This window comes from Argiope bruennichi, chromosome 4 (assembly GCF_947563725.1).
Source record: "Argiope bruennichi chromosome 4, qqArgBrue1.1, whole genome shotgun sequence".
Lineage (NCBI taxonomy): Eukaryota > Metazoa > Arthropoda > Arachnida > Araneae > Araneidae > Argiope > Argiope bruennichi.
The window spans coordinates 72,133,490-72,157,878 of record NC_079154.1 but is presented as its reverse complement, the minus strand read 5'-3'; the positions used below and the strand labels follow the sequence as shown (position 1 = coordinate 72,157,878).

The 24,389-nt window shown below is 27.5% G+C and overlaps 1 protein-coding gene across 2 annotated transcripts in view; it reads right to left on the bottom strand.

The window, feature by feature from the left end:
• The window catches only part of LOC129967039 (neprilysin-4-like), a 74,076-nt gene that overhangs the window by 23,149 nt on the left and 26,538 nt on the right, over nt 1–24,389 (bottom strand). The window contains exons 3-7 of one of the 2 annotated variants that reach the window (XM_056081677.1): nt 10,075–10,214; nt 6,772–6,855; nt 4,940–5,101; nt 2,508–2,591; nt 901–1,103 (exon numbers count right to left, since the gene is read on the bottom strand). In XM_056081677.1, coding sequence (XP_055937652.1) covers nt 901–1,103; nt 2,508–2,591; nt 4,940–5,101; nt 6,772–6,855; nt 10,075–10,214 — 673 coding nt within the window. The remainder of the gene's footprint in view (nt 1–900; nt 1,104–2,507; nt 2,592–4,939; nt 5,102–6,771; nt 6,856–10,074; nt 10,215–24,389) is intronic. The other variant, XM_056081678.1, reaches the window with a different exon arrangement.

Here is a 24,389-nt window from a genome sequence, read left to right as displayed (position 1 = left end):
CCCATATCGGGATTGTGATAATAATTATCGCATTTTGACGTGCTTCTGAACAAAAAGCATACAATATAATAAAATTACCCACTAAAATCGTTTCGAAGGTAAAGGAACGCATTATCTTTATTTTGAGCCATAGTTCCATCTTACTTAAATATATTTTTTTAATATGAAACCTTAAAGCATGATATTGAATTATCGTTGATATTTGAATTAATCTAACTTTCGAACAACAGCGGATCGCGACTTGTGTCAAAAATTACTGATATTGTTAAAATTTTCATAAAAATATCTTATTCCAGATTCTTTAATATTATAAGCGGCAATAAGTAAGAAAATAATCTTATTTTAACCACTGCAAATAATTTATGCTAACAATATTTAATTGAATAAAAATGTATTCTTTTACATTAAGATTTACTTTTTGACCACATATTTATTTCTCATTATTATGAAATAATTGAAAACTGTTTTATATTCGACATAACATGAGATTTGTTTAAGGGGTAGTTATTTATAAAATATGATTGACTGCTTTTTTCGTGTTGATAACAATAAGGATTTGTTGGTAATATTTCTATGTTTGCGGAATTATAAAGTAAGAATTGTTAGAAGATAAGACATAATGTAATCATGTTATGCTGTATCCCCCATTCCCCCATCCTTTACACGAAATAATTTCTTTCAAATCCTCATATATTGCAACACTTTCCAATTGGTATCAGTTTTTGTTTATTTGTTTTTATTCCGCATATTTTTTTTTTATATCTTGATAATCAAATCCATACTTTCTATGTCAAAGAGATCGAAGGAAATCTGACATAGCCATGTCTTAAAGAAGCTAGACAAAAAAAGCTTCATTTATGGAAATTAATAAAAAAAAAGCGAAATTGAGAAACAAGACACCTGTATGATGTTGATGGAGGAATTCTTTCCATCGGGTGCCACCCACTGCCCAAGAAGTATGTCATTGTTGAACTGCCTCAGCTTCGCTATCTGGTGTACCCAGTCAAATGAATCCTCTGACCAGTTGGAGCTGGTGACGGGCCAGCCGCCGAGCTCCTCCAGGAGAATGAGAAGGGGCTGTTCCTTAAGCTCTTCGATGGCTCCTACAAAACATAGACATCAATCATTTTTTTGATTAAGGAAATAATGATATGCAGCTGTTTCAGTAAATATGACTAGGAAGGAAACTTTTTATTTATAACGTTAAACATTTCTTTGGCATTTTTTTTTTGTCATATAAATCTAACGAAGATTGTTCCTATTATTTTATGGCTTCTTTTTTATTACTCTTTACTTTATTTATACCTGACTATCTCTTATATCCTCTTCTGAATCATTTAAGCATATTGCAACATTGGGGTAGTGTAAGGAAAGAGGCAACAAATCCTTAATATTTCCGCGATTCATAAGCTCTCATTCCCCGCCTTTTGTATGTCGTGATGCACTATAGCATGTTTTCTGCTTCTTAACATTGACATATATCTACAATTTTAACTATCAGAAATAATTCTAAATTTTATTTATTTAAGCTGCTATATTTTCGAGATATTGCATATAATAATTTACAGACGTCTAAATAATCTGCCTTTTGAAAAAAATTAGCCTAAAATTTAATAAAGACTTGCAATTCTGATAATAATTAAGTATGTTAAACTTCATTTATCTAGTTCATTGTATATTTGAATTACTATATTTACAGACAAAGATATAATTCTAAAAGTTGGGTTGTTCGGACTCAGGTATGTATGAAACATAGAAATTCGTTAAAAGCTCGAAATCGAAATTTTTTGACAATCATAATATTTTTTTATATAAAAAAATATAACATTAATACTTCAAACTTTTTTGTGCTTATTCAAGGTTATCCAACATGGCGTCTTAATTTGTCTTTTTTTAATTTAGAAAGGTAGCAGTTGCTTATGCGGATGTCAGGATACTTGACTATTTAAACCAAGTTTTCTTATATTTTATTTTGTCTTCTTTTAATTAACGTGAAAAAGACATAATAGAAAAATAACTTGTAAGAATTTATAAAAATTCTACTTCATTCAAATCTTTGCTGCGTTTATCATTAAATTTGAAAATGTTTCTTATTAAAAGCAATACTTTGTGGTGAATTCCGGCCAATGAAAATGTGTATTTAAAAAATATTAAGATGCTCTCAAAAATTCGAAAAGTATTTTAGAAATTTTATATAAATACAAGGGAATTTTTTACTGTATGACGTCATGGAGTTTTCTTGGAATCATGTAAATTTATCGATATTCCACACATTGCATTTTACGGATAAGTACAATTCAACCCCCTACCCTACGGATATTATATCACTATACGAAAAAAAATGTTAAATTTGCCATGTTATTAAAAAAAGATCGTTTTTTCCCCTAATATTCTGTATTAATACAATTTTCGTCATAGTATTTCGGATTCAAACGTGACTAACTCCCTAATAACCCATCATCATTTTTTTTTTTTTTACAAAGAAATAATATTGATAATCTACTTACTTTCATTCATACAAGACGCATAAAGATTCTTTGCACTAATAGTTGCATTGCTGTCTTCTTCTATTATGGGTTCTTCTAATAATTCTAAAAAATATATTATTCTTTCAATATAAATGCTTTCACAATATACTTATGAATCTTTTGAAATATAGTTTTATTTTAATAAACAACTAATTTTATCTGTGGTCAAAAGATTATTTTTAAGGAATGAATGCTTAGGCTTAGTGATTGAATATTAATGCTAGAATTTATTTGATAAGATTTTAGAAGAAATGGATTGATATATTAAAAACTGATTGAGAAATATATAAATATAAATATATTAGAATTCTCAACCCTTTATTTTATAAAAGTAAAAGGTTTATACATATATCTTCTAATTGATGAATTTATTTTAATCCAATTCTCCTCTAGCTTATAAATAATTTTAAAACTGTTTAATTTTACAAAGGAATGATTATCTTCAGAATGAATGTAGTTGCACATTTTCGCGTTTTTAAAAATTTTAATTCTTTGTTGAAGAAATTAATTTAAAACTTTTAAAACATTTCAACTTACAACATTTTAGTAAATATCATTTAAAGAAATCACTTAAAAAATACGCTTGCATTGCTAAGGAGCATCGGCCTGCAGAAAATGCTATGAATTATAAATATCTTTCTGTATCTCTACTACTAATAAAAAAGTATGCACATGTATTATGTAGCACAGAATATTTGGATCTAGAGCGCCGTTGGACCTCGAAATGTTAAATTCAACACAAAGGCACCTAGGAGGATTGAAAGCCAGTGATATCGTACTTTGACATGGAAAAAATACTTAACAGTAATTTTATCGGTTTAGGTTGTTAAGCTGGCTACCTAAAACAGGTTTCTAAATTTGCACCTAGATATGTTACTGGGTAATTTGGTAAAATATTTTTCATTTAAAAAAAAAATCAGCAAAATGTTTTTGAATTTCACGTAGCTGCATTTTATACAGAAGAAAATGATAAAAAATTCAGATCAGTATCTACATTACTTTATGAAAAATACATTTTTGTCAAAAAAAAACATACATTAGTTGCAAGATGCTTTTAAATACTTTTTTATTTATCGAATTCGGGGGTAGTTAAAAAAATGCCGTATTCGAAAAGCTTCATTCTACGATTTCAAACAGTGTCATTTTGATTGATTTTTGGAAAAAAAAGAGATGAAAATCAAATTTGTAACGGGGAAAAAAGTGTTGCTTTGTGACAATTTATACTCGAATTAAAAGTTCATGAATTTAATATTTGAGAACAAATTTCCACAGCTTTTTTTAACCATTTTCCCCCGTTATGATATTATTTAAATTGTAGAATTGTATTATAATATATAAAGTTTTTTTGGTTTGTGAATTCGAACAGAAAAGCAAGAAAAATACTTAATAATATCTATAATATTCTTATAGGCTTCTCGTGATGAATCTTCTTTTTTAAAAGGCTGAATAGTTTAAAGAATAATGCCGATATTGATCTGAAATTTTGCCAGTTATATTTTTTCTAGGCAACTATATCCATTTTTTTCTCTATTTCAAAAATAATTTAAAAGTTTACACCTAACCTACTGAAGTTATTATAATGTCTAACAACTGATTCTATAGGTCTTTTTAATATCCAGCCAGAATTTTTAATATTAATTCGGATTTTATTCTGATCCTACTAATTTCCTATTTACATCACATGAAAATATCATCTATAACTAAAATTTATTTGCAGCTCTAAAAGTAATAAAAATTGTTTTCTTCCCTTAAATACGTTTAGTTGATATTTTAAATCGAATTATTTTTTCTTATACAGAAGAATAAAAAAAAATAGTTCATTTAAGAATTCAAAAATTTTACTGCAGAACAAAGTATTCAATATATATATATTGATTTTGGAAATGTTTTAAAAGTAAAGAGGGAAGTGAAATAGGAATTGTTCCATTTTTGTATTTGAAGTGCCGTTTTAATATTATCTTTACATATGTGTTAAAATTATAAAAATATTTCAAAAAATTATAAAATGACCATTTTGTCATTTACTGTTATTTATTAATTTTTATTATTTATTAAATATTTTTTAATGTTGGAAATTATATTCTTTAAAGATGCACTTTCTCCAAAAATTGTCTTTTCTTTTTATTCCTTAATCATCTTTAGATTCAATTATTTTGAATCAGAATTTTTGGATACGAATAATTTTTACTGTCAGCTTGCCAGATATGATTTAACCAAGTTCCACCATAGTTAATAGTAAGCATAATTTATTGGAAAAACAACAACAGAAATTATAATCTTTTTTTTAGTCACTGATTTACCATAGTATCAAACTACCCCAAGCAACATTCCTTGCATTAATATATCACATCAGACTGATTTCCATCTTCTCCACCAAAGTCACGGATTGCCATTCTCATTAATATCCTTACCTCTGAGCTTCGCTTTCAGTTCGTCTTTCATGAGAGAGAATGTGTCGTAGTATGACCTGTCGCTGGGCAATTCGTGGTGCTGGGGCCACTTCCCACAAGCAAACTGGTAGAAATCTTCGCAGGGGGACACTAGAGGATCCATGTTCTTGAGTAGAGTGGCGGCTGTTAAGGATTACAAGGCACGTGAGATGGAAGTAAGATCAGCCGTAAATCTCTAAGGCAGCACGTGAATGGATTTGGCTAGTACAAGCTTTAGTTGGGATCAGAAGATGGAATTAATATTCTGTGTGAGAAAAGATGTGCTAGAATATGATGGATTATATTCTTTGTCCCGTTGGTTAGAGAGGTTGCATATTTTTTATGCAGATATAAATTAAAGGTCGGATAGAAACGATAATTAGCTCAGAACTGCTTGGAGAATAATCATTTCAGAATGTTTATATTTTATCTTGGAAAAGATCGAATATTGGATCGATTTTCCTTTTACTACTCGATCTGTTGGGGTTATCATATTTCTTACACTCGTATGTTCTGAATGAAAATGTAGTACTTGAATACTTTCAGAATTTAATTATTATTTATTCGATTAATTTAATTAAATTTTGATTCAATCTATATGGTACCGCTGGGTAACGAGTATAAGAAAAAAATGGCTGCTAATTCTCTTTATAGTTGTAATAATGAGCTAGAAATTAAAGATTAAAAGTAGGAAATAATTTTAAAAAGTATTCCTAATTTTTCATATACTAATAAAAATTTGTTTTTAAAAATTGACTGAATTTTTTTAAGAAGTAGGTTAGGTTACAGAGCATCATAGTTACATAAAAAAAACACCACAAAGAAAAAAATAAATATAGATATAAAACTTTCTGCTATATGTAATGTTTCGATCAAATTCAAAATTTCATTTATATTATAGATTTATAAATAAGCTATGAAGTCGAAATGCGTTCTTTATATTCATGTGATTGCCATTAAGAAAAGCGATCATATTACTTAGATATATGCAAATGTATTAAATAATAATTTTAAGTATCGTCTATGCTAATTATAAATATATACATATATATATATATATTGTTGGTATACAAAAATGTATATAAATTTGTAAAAAAATTATTATAATCCTATTTAATGATTTCCAAAATTCTCAACGAAAATTAACAAAGTCTAAACGTATAAAATTAATTTTTTTAAATAATTTTTAAGGAAAATTTAGAAATTTCTGCATTTAAAAATTACGAAATTTTTGATGCATAGGATTTTTGCAAGTCTATTATTTGAACAGAACGAAACAGAAAAAAAATATTAATTGAGTTCCATGAAGCAAAATTATCTTTAAAATAAGAAAAACCAAAAAATTTCTTCTCTTGCTTAAAATAATGCATATCAAAACCTAGATAATTTTCTATGCAGATTTTTAAAAAGAGTGCTTGAAACTTTAAACGTATGAGAAAATGCCTTGAAAACTCTCAAGAACCACCTGCTCATCGTCGATAATAGATAGATATCGGAAAAAAGGAACACACAGCAATTTTCTAGATGTTTCGGAACAGTATTGACTATTTAATTAATCAGTTATTCGATAGTAAACGCTGTTCAAACCACGGGTTACCAAAAAATAAAGCCTATTGATCCAGATCTACGTTATCTGAATATTTATCCCGGATTTTTATTTTATTTTTTGCTTTTTTTTCGAAACATTTTTAAAAGAGAAAAAAAAAGTTATTTATCTTTTATCTAATGCCATGCATGCGTTTGAGGAGTATGATTAAAAATCTCGAATTACTTTTTCTAAATTACGTTCGAGAGAAAAGCAACGGGAATCTTACCTGCTTGCACGCAAGTTTCCGTGAGACACACATGAGAACATGAGGTATTTTGACAGCTTTCGGTGTCTTTTATGCAATCGAAAACTAGAAAAGGAAAGGAGTATTTTAAAATGCACATACTTAAATGAAATTACTGAACTTAATTTTGAAATCAGATAAAACACGATGAGGAAATAATTCTTCCCTAAACTATTGTTCATTTTAAGAATACAGATATTTTTGAAAATACATTGTTATGGGTGTGTAATGTATATCCTTTCAGCTTTGGTTCAGATTAATGCAAAGTCCATCAACAAATATACGTGTTACGGTTAAAATGTAAAATTCAGTTACTTTATAGAGTACCATGTTTTATGAGAAGTTTTTATGAGAAAATTTTATCCCATTAAGTTAAATCCTATAATAAATTAATAATTTCGCATCCAATTAGTTATTCCTTTAATCAGTTAATGATAGACAGTTAAAGAATAAAATGAATTAAGTGAATTATACTGAATAATAAATGTCATTTATACAAAGACATAGTAAAGTCATTTATTATTGCAAGGATTACAAAAATAGAATTTGAAACTATATTTAATTATCTTTGAATCAAATAAATTTTTATTGACACAATACATGAATATTTTATAACCGTTTGAATTCGGACCTTAAATTAAAATAATCTTTAATATCGCAATATAGTAATTAATAATAAAAAGTGGGATGATTCATATCGGTTATTTTACACTTTAAAAAGGTGTAGATGATTATGCTATAAAATAGCAAGTTAAACAATAGAATAATTAGAAATTTAGACTTTAATTGAGATAATTTATTATTTGATGAAATAGTTGAGTATTTCATAAAATAATGGACAAGCTTTAATGATAAGATATAAATATTTTAACATATTATATATGATGCTATGAATTAGTAATATTGCTTTCTGTACAATAAGTCTCCTACTGAGGAATATCTGCGACCTTGACGACAAACGACAACCATTAGGTGACTTTGGCGATAAAAATAAAGTACCTAGAAATTTGAGAAATTTGGTGATAACTCCATTAGGACACGTTCTAGAGCATTCAAAATCTGTAATGGGAACTATAAAAGACGAAGGTGCACAGACAAGAACCAGTCAGCCAGTAGACAAATCGGGAGACTTGAGAGAGTTGAATTGAGCTCAAACGAGAAATTGAGCGGTCTTGCTAGGGAGTGTTGACTCCTTCGAGTTCTTTAAGGACTTTGTGCTGTTGCGATTGTTTAATAGTTGTTAGCTGCGTGTGTGCTGTTGTTTAGGCTGTAATTTTGTATGTGATTTTATGCTGTGATGCTGTGATTTTGTATAGAACAAAACTTCGTTATACTTTACTCAGCTTTTTGGACTTATTGTTCTGCTAATTGCTCTCAAAGTTGAATTACATTATTATTATAGCATTGCAGCGTTTTCTCATCCAGTTTCAATACTCTTTTTCAACACACTAACATTACTATTTGACATGTGATAGTGCTGCATAATGCCATTCATCGAGTACGACAGATAAGATCCGGAAGACATTGTATAGCTACAGCAAATTTTCCTTCTAGTTATGATTTTTGCAAAATCAGTAATGTCAGCCCAGAAGTTTGCTGAAAAATATTTTTTGAGACAGATATTAGCAATATAAGTGTGCAATACATATTGAAAGCTAATAGGTCGAAAAAGTATGCAAAAAATAGTATTGCGTGCATTTTTAATGAGTGCAATATTCATCAGCGATTGCAGTTTTGGTGAATAGTTTTAGCATTATTAATACGTGATATTCAGCATTTTATTTATATCAAATCCTTAATTAAGTATACTGCAAATCCACAAGCATTTTTTTTCTTCAAATTTTATATAAATTGAAATTAGTTACCCTAAAATATACGACATATTGCATGTAAATTTGTCCCGATTGAAATTTAATTATTGCTTCAGCATTTATTTATCTTCATTTCTAAATCTATATCTCACACTTTATTACAGTTAAACATATAAAACTGATAGGAAACATAAGATATTTGTAAATAAATGTTGCAAGTACTAGATTGTTACTCTGTGTTTTACTGAAATAAATTATCAGTGTTTAAATTTTTAATAGACATTGATACTAAAAATTAAATCCGCAGTAATAATAATAAATCAAATGTGAGGATCAAAAATTTAGTTTAGAAAAGTCAACTACGCTTTTTGCTTTCAACTCTATTAAAAATATTGAAATGCTTGTACGCATAAATAAAAACTTCCTTAGAACGTTTCAAATAAATATTTTCGAAGATGTTCTTTGTGTCCAACAATCTAAATTGTTAGGCATTAACTGCTATGCAGTACGTTAATTCACATACTTATCGACGAATTGATATCAATAAAATCTGAATATTTAAAATTAATTTACCGGAAACCAAATCGTTTTCCTCTTCAAAAGTAAATTGGCGAGTGTTCTCTAAAAATTAGTGACATAATTATTCTTAGAAAAAAATTAAAAACTAATTACTTTTATATAAAGGACTTTCACTGAAGTTTAGCCGATTCGCCCCCAAAGGCGTAAATATATAAGTACAACATAAGGATTTGGGCATTTTTTTCAGGAGATTTTATTGTTTTACAATTCCTTTTCTTCTCGGTTTCCTAGACTTAACATTAGTTGAAAAAGAATCTTTAAAACCTTAAATAGAACTCAGTTGATTTATAATATTCACCTGGTTTCGCTTAAACTGGTTAATCACTCATTTGGAAAATCTTAAGGTAATGCCTCCAGGCAAATTTTTTTCCGAAAATCAAATATCTAGAATAGAAAAAACAACCCGAAAAGACAGGTTTTATGTAATAACAACTTTTATTTTATGTCATTTATATGTATTAAAACGAATTTTAAATAATTAATGACTTTGTTGAATTGTAAGGAGCTAAAGCCTTTTAAAAATTCCAAAATCTATGTGATATTTGTTCGTTGATCTTGTTTAAAAAAATTACGTTTAAAAAATTGTTTCAATCGAATAATAACGAGGACCTGTCTGTTTTTAACTATTCCCTAATATAATTTTCATTTATAGATATTGAAAAATAAGTATTAAACAACGCATTGGCTTTTTTTTTTGTTGGAAATGCTCTGCATATTAATTATGAATTTATTATGCAATGTGAAAATCGAAATCGGAATGGAATCTAATTAGTGCATAACTCCTTTTTTTAAATTTGACGAATGCCTTCTTTTCATCGTTAAACTTGTTCTTGGTGAGGAGGTGCAATCAGCAGAGGCAAATAAATGGTAAAGTATGTGTCCATGGATACCGTACCGTTCCGCCTACCTCGCAGTAGCGGTGGGCTCTTTTGGTTATAGAGGAGTATCACTAGAATGGCACACAAAGTGCAGACGGCTAATAGCAAGAATAAGAGTATTCTCTCTGGTACAGTACGAGGCCTGCAATTGAAGGATCTGAAAGATAAAGAGAGAATTAGAAGAAAAAAAAAATGCTCTGACATAATGAGATTTAAAAAGTAAAAATAATTCCCTTTAAAATACTCTACGCAGCAAGGTTTTCTAAATAAAATTAGCCATGAATTGTATAATGCTTCAGGAGAGATATTATTTTAAATTTTGAAATTTTTTCATCATCTGACAATTATACGCTTTTTAAAAATTGCTTCAGGATGTAAACCTCTTTTGAAATTATACATTATAGATATTTGTTGAAGGAATGAGCTAATGCTAATTATTTATTCTGAAAAACAATATAAATTTCTACATATTAAATAGCAAGACAAGATAAGTATTTATTTACTACACAACTTAGTTTATCTTTTCGTACACGTAATCCAGTGATCGTTCATTTTTTTCTAACATTTATCTAATTAACGGAAATCTCGGAATACGGAAATGTTGAAGGCGAAACAATGCAATTGTTGAATGAAATTACATCTAGGTAGCAAGGAAGAGCCATAGAAACTGGCGTGTGAAAAAAAAGTTTGCAAAAAAGTGTTGCGGATATAAAAGTATTTTAGGAGGTGATGTAACAAAAGTTTCAGGTGATGAGAAAATTACTTCCTCACTGGAAAATTGCTTCCTTCCGGAAGAAGGCTGATGTACTGCAGAAAAAATGTTTCAAAGTATTCTATGGAACTGGTGACAGAAAGAATTACGAGATTATAGGAATAAATTCGTTAAACAAAAAGTCATCATTAAGAAATAAACTAGAGCTGCCGACTATAACAATTTAATTTGCAAAAAATAAATTTCAAAGCAGTTTTAATGTTTAAATATTAATAAAGGAGATTTAAAAAATAAAGTCATTGTTATTCAAAAAAAAATAAAATGTGGATTCTGATATTGATGAAAAACATCGTCAAATACATTGCCATGTAAAGCTTTTGTGTCCATCCTTATTCTTTGTGTGGGAAGGTGCCTTGTTGTCCATATTCTTGCCAAGTAATTCAATCTTTAAATTCCGACAGTTTCCTCCTCTTCAAGAAAAACTTTTGGAAATGGTAGTATTCTTATCGTTTCTAAATTACACTATATATCTTAGAATTGAAGAGAAATATCCGAAATTATACTCACTGGTTCTTCAATTTCTCAACAAGTTCTCAATTTGGTATCCTCAACAAATTCTGTTTCTTAAAATTAATTAAGTTTCAAGATTTGAATTGAATAAATGTTTAAAATTATGACATACTACTTTAAACTTGAATAAACTTAATAAAAAATAATTAGAATATTTACATTTATTTAAAAAGTAATCTGAGCTAAAAAAATCAATCAATTAAAAAAAATCGATCAATTTTATTATTTATGTTTTTTAGATTTAATCTTATAATTCATTATTATAAATATGATGAAAATTTGAAATCGATTATCCTCAAATGCAGCATCAAATTTTTATTAAACTAACCGATTAATCGATAGTTAAATTCTGAAAATATTTAAAAAGTGTTAGCTATCAAGAATGCGCAAGTGTGTAGAATTTAAAAATTCTAGCACATCAAGAAGCGAGCTTAAAATCGTAAGCAAAACTCCATTTTTACAAATATGAATCAAATCATGTTAATTGAAAGTTCATAAAAAGTTCTTATTCGGTTATTCTACAGTTTAAAAGTAAAAACTATTATATTCTATTAATTACATCTCTAAAGGTAACGAAAAAATGGAAACTTAACATTACAAATCTTGTATTTCTTCTCAAAATTCAGTAACCATTTCTTTAAAATTATGATTTTTATGTATATTTATTTCATCTAGTTTTATTTCGGAAATTTTAATTTGTTTTAAAAAATGGCTATTGTTTTTGAAGAAAAATTGAGTTTGTATTAACTTCATTATAAAACTACTCTTTACATAAACTAAAATTACATATTCTTCTAGGCATCATCCTTCTAAGATGGGCAGTGTCTGTAGTTTTGATGTGCGATAGTAAATTTCTAAATGACCAAAAAGTTCGGAAATTTTTTTAAGAACACTGTCATTTATTTTGAAGGCAACCACCATTCTCTGAATCAAGACCTTTTTTCTAGAGTTTTACTGCGTCCGTATGCTTTATATATTCCATATACCATATTTTTGAATGTACAATAAGAAAGCTCTAACGAGTTTAATTCTTAACAGGTGACATGCTCTGAAGTTACAGAGCAAAGACTAATTTTGCAAATAACTTAATTAGTATCAATTAACATCCTTAAATATTATATAATTCTAATCTTCCTGAGTATTTTTGTTGTCAAGATTAGTATGCTTATCATAATGGATATCTCTCATTTTTTATAGATATAATGCTAAAAGAAGTACATATTTGCAAAATATACAGATGTTTAAACCTTGTATTTATTTTCAAGATGTTATACTTTTGACAAAACTATATAACTCAAATGCCAACTTTCTTAGCAGGCTTTATGATCGCTTCACTAGCCTAAAAGAATATTTCTTTAAAGATAGATATTAAAATGACTTTCAGAAGGATAAAAAAAACATACATTGTATTAATTTTTTTGACAGATGTGTCAGTATTTTTAAATTATATTCTTCATTTGCTTCAAAAAATTCTAGTTATGCCTCTTCTGCAAACAGTGCAGTAGATTACTTTCATTTTCAAAAACTTTCGACAGATACGAAACATCAAACAGGACTGGGCAACTATTGTTTCAGTAATTAAATAATTACCGAAAAAATAAGTTTTGCGGAAAACGTAAGATTAAACTTCATATCAGCCCTTTTCTGATATAAGACGAACGGAAAGATTAAACTTCATTTATATCAGAAAAGAGCCGTAAAATGCATAGAAAAAAAAACAAATAAAAGTGTATTTCATAGATAATTGAAATTCCTGAGTTATATTTCACCAGCTTTCGGAACATCTGAATATGCAAAATAAACGATTACTGATAACTTTCTGGAATTAAAAATGCATATAAAGTCTTTGATGGCAGTTGGATATTATATAACGCAAATGTTTGGAAATACGGATGACCAAATTTCATCCTTCTGCTTAAAGAAAAAAAAAAAACATTAGATAACCAAATACAGTAGATTGTTTTCCCACAACATATTGTAATAAACTTCATTACTTGGTTGCAACTAGGGATTGCAATACCGGGATACCGAATACCGGTATTTTGAGCCATTTGTACAATTTCGTAATACCGGTATTCACAAGTTTAAATACCGGTTTTTCGGCATTTACTAGAAATTTTTAAAATTGCCTCCACTATATGTTCAGGGATCGCCAACATAGCAAAGGAGTATACGTTTTTGTTTTTATGTCTCCCTAACGGGCGAAATTAATTAACTAATGAATGGCTTAATTAATTCCTTAAAACTAAATTAGCGAAACATGGATTATCCCTGAAAGAAGAAATTGTATCCATAATGACTGATGGAGCAACAGTTATGAAAAAAGTTGGAAAGTTGATTGGTGCAAATCAGCAGTTGTGCTATGCACATGGAATTCAAGTAGGAGTAATAGATGTATTATAACAAAAAAATAAAGAACAGAAGAATCCAAATACTGTGGATATAGGAACTTCGGATTACAATTTTGAAGAGAGTAAGAGTGAGAGTGATATTGACAATGTAATTGTTGAAGAAAATATTGCTAATGAGGATGAAATATTAACCCATCAAGAATTGCTTCCTATAATTTATAAAGATCGAAAAATTGTTAAGATATTTAAATGTTTCCCTATAAAAGATGACATATTACTAAAATACATACTAACTGAAAATAAAACAGAATATATGTTAATATTAGATTTTAAAACACGTTGGAACCGTTTACTCCTAACAGCACACATCACACTAGAAAGCACACATCACTATCTGAAGATTATATATTATATTGAAAAATCGCACAGAAGAAAGGCATATCGAAATAGAAAATGTCTTATGGTATTTACATAATTATAGTGATTTTAAAAATGAAAATGAAAAAGAATAAAAGAAAATAACCAATTCAAATCTGATTAAGTTTATAGTAAATTTTCTGAAAATTTTTTACCCACAAACCTATCCACATTCTAAAGAATTCTGTTCAGTTATCGAAGATTATGATAACCCTAATATCGATAGTGAAAAGGAATTGTCTCTTGAACAAAAATTAGAATTAGCGATAAATAAGAAAATTTCAACGAACCAAAATACAATACAGAAATCAGCTATATCCAAAACCATCCGACGAGAAATCGATTTATTTGAAGATGAGGGATTTAGAGGTAAATATTTGGAAAAAGTATATCGCACATTGCTAACAGTACCACCAACTAGCGTAGATGCCGAAAGAGCGTTTTCGACAGCTGGTAATTTTTACACAAAATTACTTTTCAGGCTTAATGAGACAACAATGGATGCATTATGTTTTTTAAGATCACATTTCAAAAATTTGCAATAGTACCACAGGCTGAATAGTGATATTTACACTTTTTTTGTAATTTAAATAAATAAGTTGTTCCTTTACTTTTTTGTAATTCTTTATATACTGTTATAATTTATAAGTTACAAATTATTTTTTGTGATATTTACCCTTTCTAATAAAACTGTCAAATAAAACAAAGAAACACCTGCGTTTTCTTTCTTTTTCTAATACCGGCATTAAAACCGGTATCCCGGTATTAAGATCTAAAAAATACCGAATACCGGTATTGAAATTTTGGTCCGGTATTGCAATCCCTAGTTGCAACAATACATCTAAAAGAAAGTTTTTTTTTTTTCAGAATATGTAATTTCTAAAATCAATTGTACCCATTGCAGAAAATTGTACCCCATTCTATTAAAATTTTATCCATTTGCAGAAAAAAAAAAAAAAAACATTTGGGTTTTTCTTTTTCTTATGCCGGAAATAAAAAAAAAACTCTCCATGTAAAGGTAACAAATTCCAATGTCTACGTCGACAGCAATTTTATACTCTAGTAAATAAATGAATATTTTATTTAGATTCAGCTTTATATTTTCTACAGCTACAAAAACCACTCTAACTATTACAAATGTATTATTTGTTCAAAACTTTTATTTGTCTCTATAATTGTTATTTCAAATTTGCATAGCAAATTCCATTCTTCTAACTTGCTTTGTCTTTGAGTTATCGCATTCACAAACTGATAAACAAATTTAGAAAAACGTTTGTTTATTTTCCATATAAAAAATATTTTTCAATGATTATAAATTTTTTTATACATCATTTAAAAGATCATATAAATCATATTAATCATATAAATATACATTATATGATATATACATATATACATATATATATAACATATTATACATATATTATACATCATATAAATATATCATATAAATCATATTAACGATCCGTAAAACGGTATCATACAATGGTAATAATTTGAAATTTATTACAACTATAGAAAGATATATTATAAATAGTTAATTGTCTCTCAAAGCAGCGAAATTTAAGAAAAAAATATTATAAAAATAAAATTATATTACTATAAACAAAATTTTAATTATTTTAAAATGCTGCACTAATGTTTCTGTAGGGATATTTTGGAAGTTATATCTGTCTCTACTAATGATAGGAATAAATATGTATGTGTGTTGTGTTAAGGCGATTTAGACCTAAATTTAGGGGAGAAAAACATCTTAAATATTGAAAATCTGCAATAATTTTCTTTAAAATTTTAATTATTTAAAAATTAAACAAAATTTTGTCATTTTTCTACCATAATATCCGTAAATATTATTGCACAAAATTGAATTTTACACAGTTTTCAAAATTTGAAAAATTGATTTTTTAATGCTATTATTTAGTTTTCATGTAGATTTTGGAAATTTTTTAAACTATTTTTTGTCTAATTTTCAACAAAGGATTATGTTGTTACCCTGAAATTTAAATCGTTGCTTCGATAAAATTTTATCGCGTGATTTTTTCCATTGTTGAAGGAAAAAGGAATTTATTTAATATTTGTGTAGTTGACAAAACAAATAAAAAAGTGAAGTTGCAATACCGCGAAAATTAGAAGATAGTTGCGCCTGTTATTTGAGTTATGATATCATGAGACTAGTCTTTACTAGAAAAGTTCAAGTACACAACAACCAGAGTATTTGTAAAAAATTAAAATAACTTAACTTTAATATTTAACAATTTTGCGAAATTTTGATTTAACTGAAATTAAATTACCTAAACGATTAAACAGAAATTAAATATAGCCAATATTTCCGGAGAACCAGCTGGCCTCCAAAGGCCAATAGTTGATAATAAAAATAATTCAGAGAGCTCCTAAAATTAAATTTGAATTAGAAAGTAAGTTTTTTTAAAGATAATAATTATATTTGCTAACATTGGAGCATCCAATTGCCATTATTGTGATAGTTTTATTGACGGCAAACTACTTTTGTTGTGGTATATGAAAATGCTGACATTTCTCATATAATTATAGCAAAAGTAAAAAATATGATAAAATATTTTCGAAAAAATAGATGCCCAGCTAATAGCAGAAAATCATAACAATTAAATAATATGTAAATCATCTACATAAATAATCCAGAGCGTAATATTTGCAAACGAATGCTACTTACATTTTATATCACTTATTCGGGATCGCCGCGACATTCTATTCTCTTTCTGCCCAAAGCAATTTTACCGCATCATTAATAATGAATAACTACAGCATTCATGATAAATAACATTCCAGCTCTGACAGCCATTGTGAAGCATCTTATCTCGAACTTATAGCTTATACTCGGCCATTAATTTCGAACTTCCATTATCATTCTGCTAGAATTAATATCAAGCAACCTTATTTAATAGGTGATTATGGTGTTTACTATCAATATTTCATAAAAGTTTTGGGAAAAGTAAATTTTATTTATATTTTACTTTTACCCTCATTTATATTATAAAATATATTAATTTTATTCAAAAAATAAATATTTATGATAGTGGAAAATTCTTTCACTGGAAATATATGAAAGTCTGTCGTTATGAATGATTTGCAGATGAAATGTCCTGTTAATATTAATTTCCTTATCACTTATATTTAACTTCACTTGCTTCATGCTTGTAAGGATGGATTTTGTAATCAGTTTTTCGTTCAATTCCTGATTTTCTAAAAATTTTAAATTTAGTACAGTTGTTTGCTCTTGACAACAATACACTATTCTAAAGTTTTAAGAACTCATTTATCATTTAATTAGTTTTAATTACATTTTGATTCTCGGCAAGTGAAGCTACCTGGTAACGAATTTCAAATAAAAAAATATTGATAAGAAGATTCAGTTAAATACACAATAACGAATTATAAGTTAAAGACTGAGTAATGAATTTTTTAAAATGAATAAAGGGAATGAATCACAAGTAAGTGATTTCTCTCCTCTTTCGAATCAATAGTAATAATAAAAAAACCAGAGGGATTGATCTCTCCAAAATTTTCTCGCATACCCTGCAATAAAGGTCTTATCTCTCTGTCTCTGCATAAAATTGTGGAATTTGGGTAACGCTGCGAATGCTTTATATAGCATTGATGAACACTAGATAGGAAATATAGATTTTTTTTTGTCTTAAATCTAATATTTTTACTTAGAATAAGTATTTTGGGCATCTTTCCTTCCAACCGATTGTAAGCAAGATTTGACACAGAACCACAGCTGCATTCATAAGATCACATGAATTTCATTGATTTAAGTCATCGTTTTCGTGAGTTATGGCGCTTAGACATAACACAAAAGTAAACCAACAGACGATCAACCCTTTGACATGTTTAGTTTAAAATTTTATAAGAATTTATATTTTAGATGCTAAACCTGGGTACCAAATTTTATTATCTAGCTCTATTTTAAAATTGTCGAATAATTCACTTATATTTTAATAGCTGGAGGGTCAGGCAGTCAGATTTCCTTTGAACGCATTTCGCACAAAATTGAAACAATCTAAAAATAAACATATTTTGGAAACTAAATTATTTCGGAGTCGCAACTAAAAATTATTTCTGATTCAAACTAAAACTAAAAAAAGAACAGAAAAAGCACCATTGTATTTAAAGAGCGCAAATGCAGCTACTACTGAAACACAGCTAAATGTACATTGATAGACATATTTCTAAACATGATAAAAGCTTCTACTATTCCAATAAGATGCTCAGAATATAGATTTAAACTGCATATGTATTTATTAAAAACGCTATGTTAAAATACCGAATATATAATTTTATATAAAAATGCTGCGACCATAGTCACTACGACTGGATAATTTTTCTGTAGTTTCCTCTTAAACTTGTAACAGATGTGCACACAGATTGACTTAAAAATAATGCTGGATAATTCGAGAATACACCTTATTTGGATATTTTTTTTCAATCAGATATATTTTTTATAAAGGCAAGTGGTAAAATGAAAAGCAAAGGAATCTTATAACGGTCAAATAAAATTGTCATTTTAAGAAAATCAGAAAGTACTCAAGACATTAGAGTCAGTGCTTAATTTTTACTCGTTTTTGCAGCTGACCATTTATCGCATCAGAGACAAGTCTGTTGCTAGAGGTTCCGTTGTTTCCTCTCCTCCAACCAATTTCAGACTTTTAAGTCAAATATAACTCAAGTTTATCAATATTTACAAGAATCTCTATTTATTTATCTATGAATAATCATGCCAGCCATGATTATCGTTGGAAGAACAATCTACTTGGAAGCTGTGCAGGACGAATTCACTTTGATGAAACTATTACTAAAATTACTACGTGAAGCATTGTTTCAGTTGAGAACTAGATTAAACTTCAATGGCCAGCACATGCCCTAAGGTGCACTTTTCTCATTCTCTAAAATTAAGAAACCCTCTTCACGGTATCTTCTTACAACTATAGATTAGATGGTGTGGCCCCATTGCCTGTTCTTCCAATTTTGTACCAATGAAAATTTTTCTTAAAGAAAGGTAACTCCGAGTAGTTGACGGCATAAAAGAGACCCCAACAGAAAATTGTACTTACATTGATACAAACTTCAGTTTATGCTGAATAGGGTAATTGCATATTATAATATCTATCAAACGAAATTTCAAACCTTAAATTGTTAAATTAGCTCTTATTAGTTAAATAGCTTTTACCTATTAAAGGAATTTTTATAATTTCCCAAATTTTCATCATAACACACCGTACAGCTAACTGTACGGTGTGTTATGATCATACCATCTGTATTATTCTGTACTACAATATAAGTATCAATTATAATGTTCTGTGTAGCAACTCAAAAATTTCTTAAATAAGCCTTCATTAAGATTCAAAGACGTTTTCTAATTACTTTATTTTTCTGAAAAGATGAAATTCATAGAATTAATTGTTTTTGCTTGTTTTTACAATCTAAATATTTTACGCAAAAGAGAAATAAACCTTGCTAAATAAATTATGCTCGCAATCTATTAAAAGAATCAGCAGAGAAGGGCCTTATCGACAACTGGGAAATTTGTCAAATACATCCCTGTAAACAGAAACCTTCATTATTTGCAGATTTTGCTCTATTAGGAAGAATGAAAAGGGGAATAGTCACTTATTGCAAGATGCAAAAATGTTTTATCAATTGCATTTTTATTTAGAATGTTTGATATTATTTTTTAAAAAAACAGAAAATAGTATAGTTAAATAATAATTTTAAAAATGCTTTTAAATCACATAATTTTTTCTTATTTTATGCTATGAAAGATATTAATCAAATGAATTTAATGTAATGTTGCTGAAACAATTATCAGAAGCTTGAAATCGCTGTGAATGATTTTATTTATTCGCTCATATTTTATTTCAGCCTTTAAATTACTGGTGGATTTTTTAGAAACCGAAGAGTTCTGAGAATAGGTTTAAGCATCCGCGGTCTAAATTCTTTTATTACGAAACTATGACGCAAAATGCAAAACACTATATGAGTCACAATATGCGAAAGTGGAATAGAGAGAGAGGGGATTCCCTCTTGCAAACTGATTTTAACCATCTGTTGCCCCCCATGCCTGCTTTACTTTACTTACTCCTACTTTAAGAAGTGTAGGCTTTCGTAAGAAAAGCAAAAAGAAGTTTTATTGTACACGATAAAGTCGAAGGAAGAATTCTTCCGCTGATTTATTTTGCATTTTTAAAAAATTTACAGTAGAGCATAAATTTCATTTTCTGTCTATCTAGAAAATTTACTTTTTACGATAAGGGGTTTTACTGTCGGCAAGTAATTAAACTAAAAATTTTTGAAAAATAAACGTACTGTGTAAAAAAATTATAATTTAATACAAAATTATATAAAAAAAATCTTTTCTAAAATTCTAAGAAATATTAAATTTAATTATGGAGGAATGTATTTGCTTTTCGAAACACTTTCTAGAATGTGTTGTAAAAGGCTGATAATTTAAGTTAATATTTTCATCTCTTTTATTTCAAATCAATTGAAAATTGAAAATACTAGAAAGTTTCTGAGTTTTGAGAGCTGAACAGTGATCAAATGATGCTTCTACTCTCGAATGTCAATAACGTGAGATTGTTTAAACCTCTATCAAACTAGATACTCTAATGCGAAAGGTTTTTAGTGAAATTCGACATTGAATTCCTAATCCCACAGTATTTAAGATGAGACTTTTGTTATTCCAATCTGGCCGCTCAAAAGATTTCGTAAATTCGGAGGACTGTTATTGAAGATATTATCTTTGGTGAGAGTGAGTGAACGTGTAATCCTTCCTTAATTATAAAATATTAGGACTGAATTGGCGTTGAATACAGTTCTTCAATAATTTTAGAGTTATTAATAGCAGAAAAATGGTACAACTAGTCAATGTAATCAAAAAATTATGCTTTTAAATAAATGAAATGAAATCTGCAAAGTAAGTGCACTAAGCATTTTGTGGCATCAGACACCAAATATGTCTTTTTTTTTTCCTCCTTCTTCATCATCTTTCTTTCGGAGAGGGGGGTCAAATGTTATTATAAATGTGTGTCTCACAAGTTCCTGATATAGAAATTTAGAAAGGTAGATGCAGTAGTTAATGTTACAGAACAAAGGTTTGATAACCCTTAACAAGAATTAGCATACAGTCTTAGTACTTTTTTAACAGGAGAGTGTCGCATTGATATATGCTAAAGTAATTGAATTTATTAACGATTCAATTACTTTATTTTACAGAGATGAAAATATTTCTAAATATGAATAGCTTTTACTTAAGGGCACAGTGAACTTTAAAATAAGCAAAAATGGACAAAAACATAAAATTTTATTTTTATTGTTTCCGCACCAAAATTTATTTTTATATATAACTAAAACAATGTTATAAGATATACTGTTCGATAAAATGAATATTTCAAAGACCTAAGGAATAAAACCGCATTTCAATTACTTTTCTCAAAATGATATTGCAATTAGATTTAAATATCTTTGAAAAATTCCAGGCATCTTAATTTTTGACGAAATTAGATAAAATAGATAATAAATATTTCTCTTAAATTTTAAGAGAAAATAGAATATGCATTTCGAATTTTTTTAAGATAGTTAACAGTCAATTTTAGTTCCGAAAGACATAGAATTCTTATGAAAATTCAGAAAGTGTGTGTAAAAATATTTCTAAAAACTAGTATTTAAATGGAATTACAAGATCATACAAGGTTTTATTCCAAATAAATTTATAAGGCAAAATTAATGGAAAAATTAAAAATTGAATAGCCTACAATATTTAGAAATTTTAAAAAATTGTATATCTTTTAATTGTCTAAAAATAATATTTATTTTTAAAAAGTTTTTAAAAAGAAATTTGACGTATTTATATTTTAATACACATGCGTAAAATGTTCCATAACTCAGTGAATAATTCACAAAAATGGCTAAGAGATTCCTTCGTCCCCTTAGCAATTGGGTTGGGGAGCTATACTCATCTATGACCTCGAATTTTCAATCAATTTTTAACTTGAGGAAATCTAATGCAACCCAATCAACTTCAGACACATGGAATGAAATTTCTACGTGTTTCTGAAACAAAATATCTATGACAGAGAGACTTTTTCTGTCACAGAAAAACATTTCTTCGCCATCCTGTACTTTACGACAAAGAATGTTTACTTTATAGAATATGATTTCTAGTATCTCCTCAATCAAAAAAATATTCCAGACGACATATAATTACAAGGCATATGAAAAATAGTTCTAATATTATTTTCAGAATATAAACTGTGATCTGCAATTTGATTTCTTCTGTTATTATAGTCAAATTGAGTCAATCAGTTCAAAGTTTCAATTAATTCAGCAAAAGTCATAATTATGATGTTCAAAACACTTTTATTCCTTAGACGAAGAAAATGCCTAAATATTAAGAATGCTGCTTTTATCTTTATTACTGTGCCCCATGTTTTTAAAAATTATTAATTATAATTTTAATTAATTACAAAATTAAATGAATTTTTGCCATTTTTTTCACCATAACTTCCGAAATTATTATTGCACAAAAATAAATGTTATTCCGTTTCAAAATTTGAAAGGAATAGCTTTTTTAATATTTATTTAAAATTCGTGTAAAATTTTAAACCATTTTAAAATTAAAAAATTATCTTAAACTAAAAATTAAATTTTATGATTTGAATTTAAATGTCGTAAATATTTTTAGTGTGGACTTAATTAATTTTTAAAGATTTTTTTAAGCATATTTCACGACATAATTTTCATTGTTGCAAATGAAATTAGAAGCGTTGTCATTACTATTTCTTATTTCATTCTGGATTTTTTCCATTATTAACGATCAAGCTATGAAGATTTGATTTATTTTTTTATTCTGAATAGATTTCTCTTTAAAACATGCTTTTAATAAAATTTTTGTATACTGCAATAATTATAGATAATGTTTAACTTCAAAAGCAAGCTAATGGGGAATTTTTTTCACGCATTTTTCAATGATTTTATATTATCATGCTTTTAGACTAGTGTTTTACTTTCTTTCAAATTTTTTTCTTTTTGTTTATCTAAAAAACTTCAATGCTGAATCATTCTTATTTTTTCTCTGTTATTATATTTTTAAAAACTTGTTTTGATTTACCAAACATGTAATTGGATTAATTTAAGTATAATCGTTTCTTTTCAAAATTAAACATCAAATTTAAGGTAAAATAAGGAAATCAGAGAAGTATATGAGAATAACTAGATAAGTCTTCTAAATTTATACGAGTTACATTACTTTTAATATTTGAAATTTAGAGATATTTTGCTGGGTAAGCTAATGAACCTATGTTATCTACAAACGATACAATTATAATTTCAGGTAATTAATAATTTTAATCAGGTAATTAATGTTTTATGACCAGATTTAATTCTTCAAGATAAGAGTTCTGCTTAAATCATTCAGCTTAATTTATTAAATAATGCTGCTTAAATTATTCAGATTTGTCTTATCTCTGAACCAGTTAAGCAACAAATTATATTATTCATGTAAAATTTTATAGGAAATGAAATATTTGCTAAGTAGATATCCGAAAAACCATAATTACGAAAATTTGTCCAGACCTCTATTTAAAATATTTCTTTTTATAATTTCTAATGAAATAAAATATTTTCAATGAATTGATTACTTTCTAGAATACAGAACTCTACTTCACTGTAATATATCAACCAGTTTCTTCTCAAGAAAATAAATGGTATTGATACTTCTCATTTGCCAAATTATTTTTTATGTTGTTTATATTTTTAAGCTTGAACATAATCAACTGAAAACCGCATTGATGTCATTTTAAGTACAAATCCTAACTAGCTATTACAATCAATTAGAAGCCAATATGCAAAACATTACTAAAATCTTAGAATTTCTAACTTCTAATTTTTTTTCTATCCAAAACTATTAAACATTTTTGGTACAACTGTTAAATTAAAACGAATTTTAAATTTTTAAAATCATTTAAAAATTGTCATTTTTTTTAGCTCACATGTTTTCTGATAAACGTTTGTCCGCACCTATTTTATCTAATTCATTTTTTAGAAATAATTTGTAGCAATTTTAGCAAAAGATATACAAGTAAATCTTGGTGTAGTTCTGATTCCTGTATTAATATCGAATCTAGAGAACAACCCCTTGCGAATTTTCTAATGCTTGAGTGCTTTCCTAACCGTTTTATTAAAGATTGCTTCCAGCTACCTTAAGAGTTAGGCCTAAAACGAGGGATATAAATGTGCACACATTATT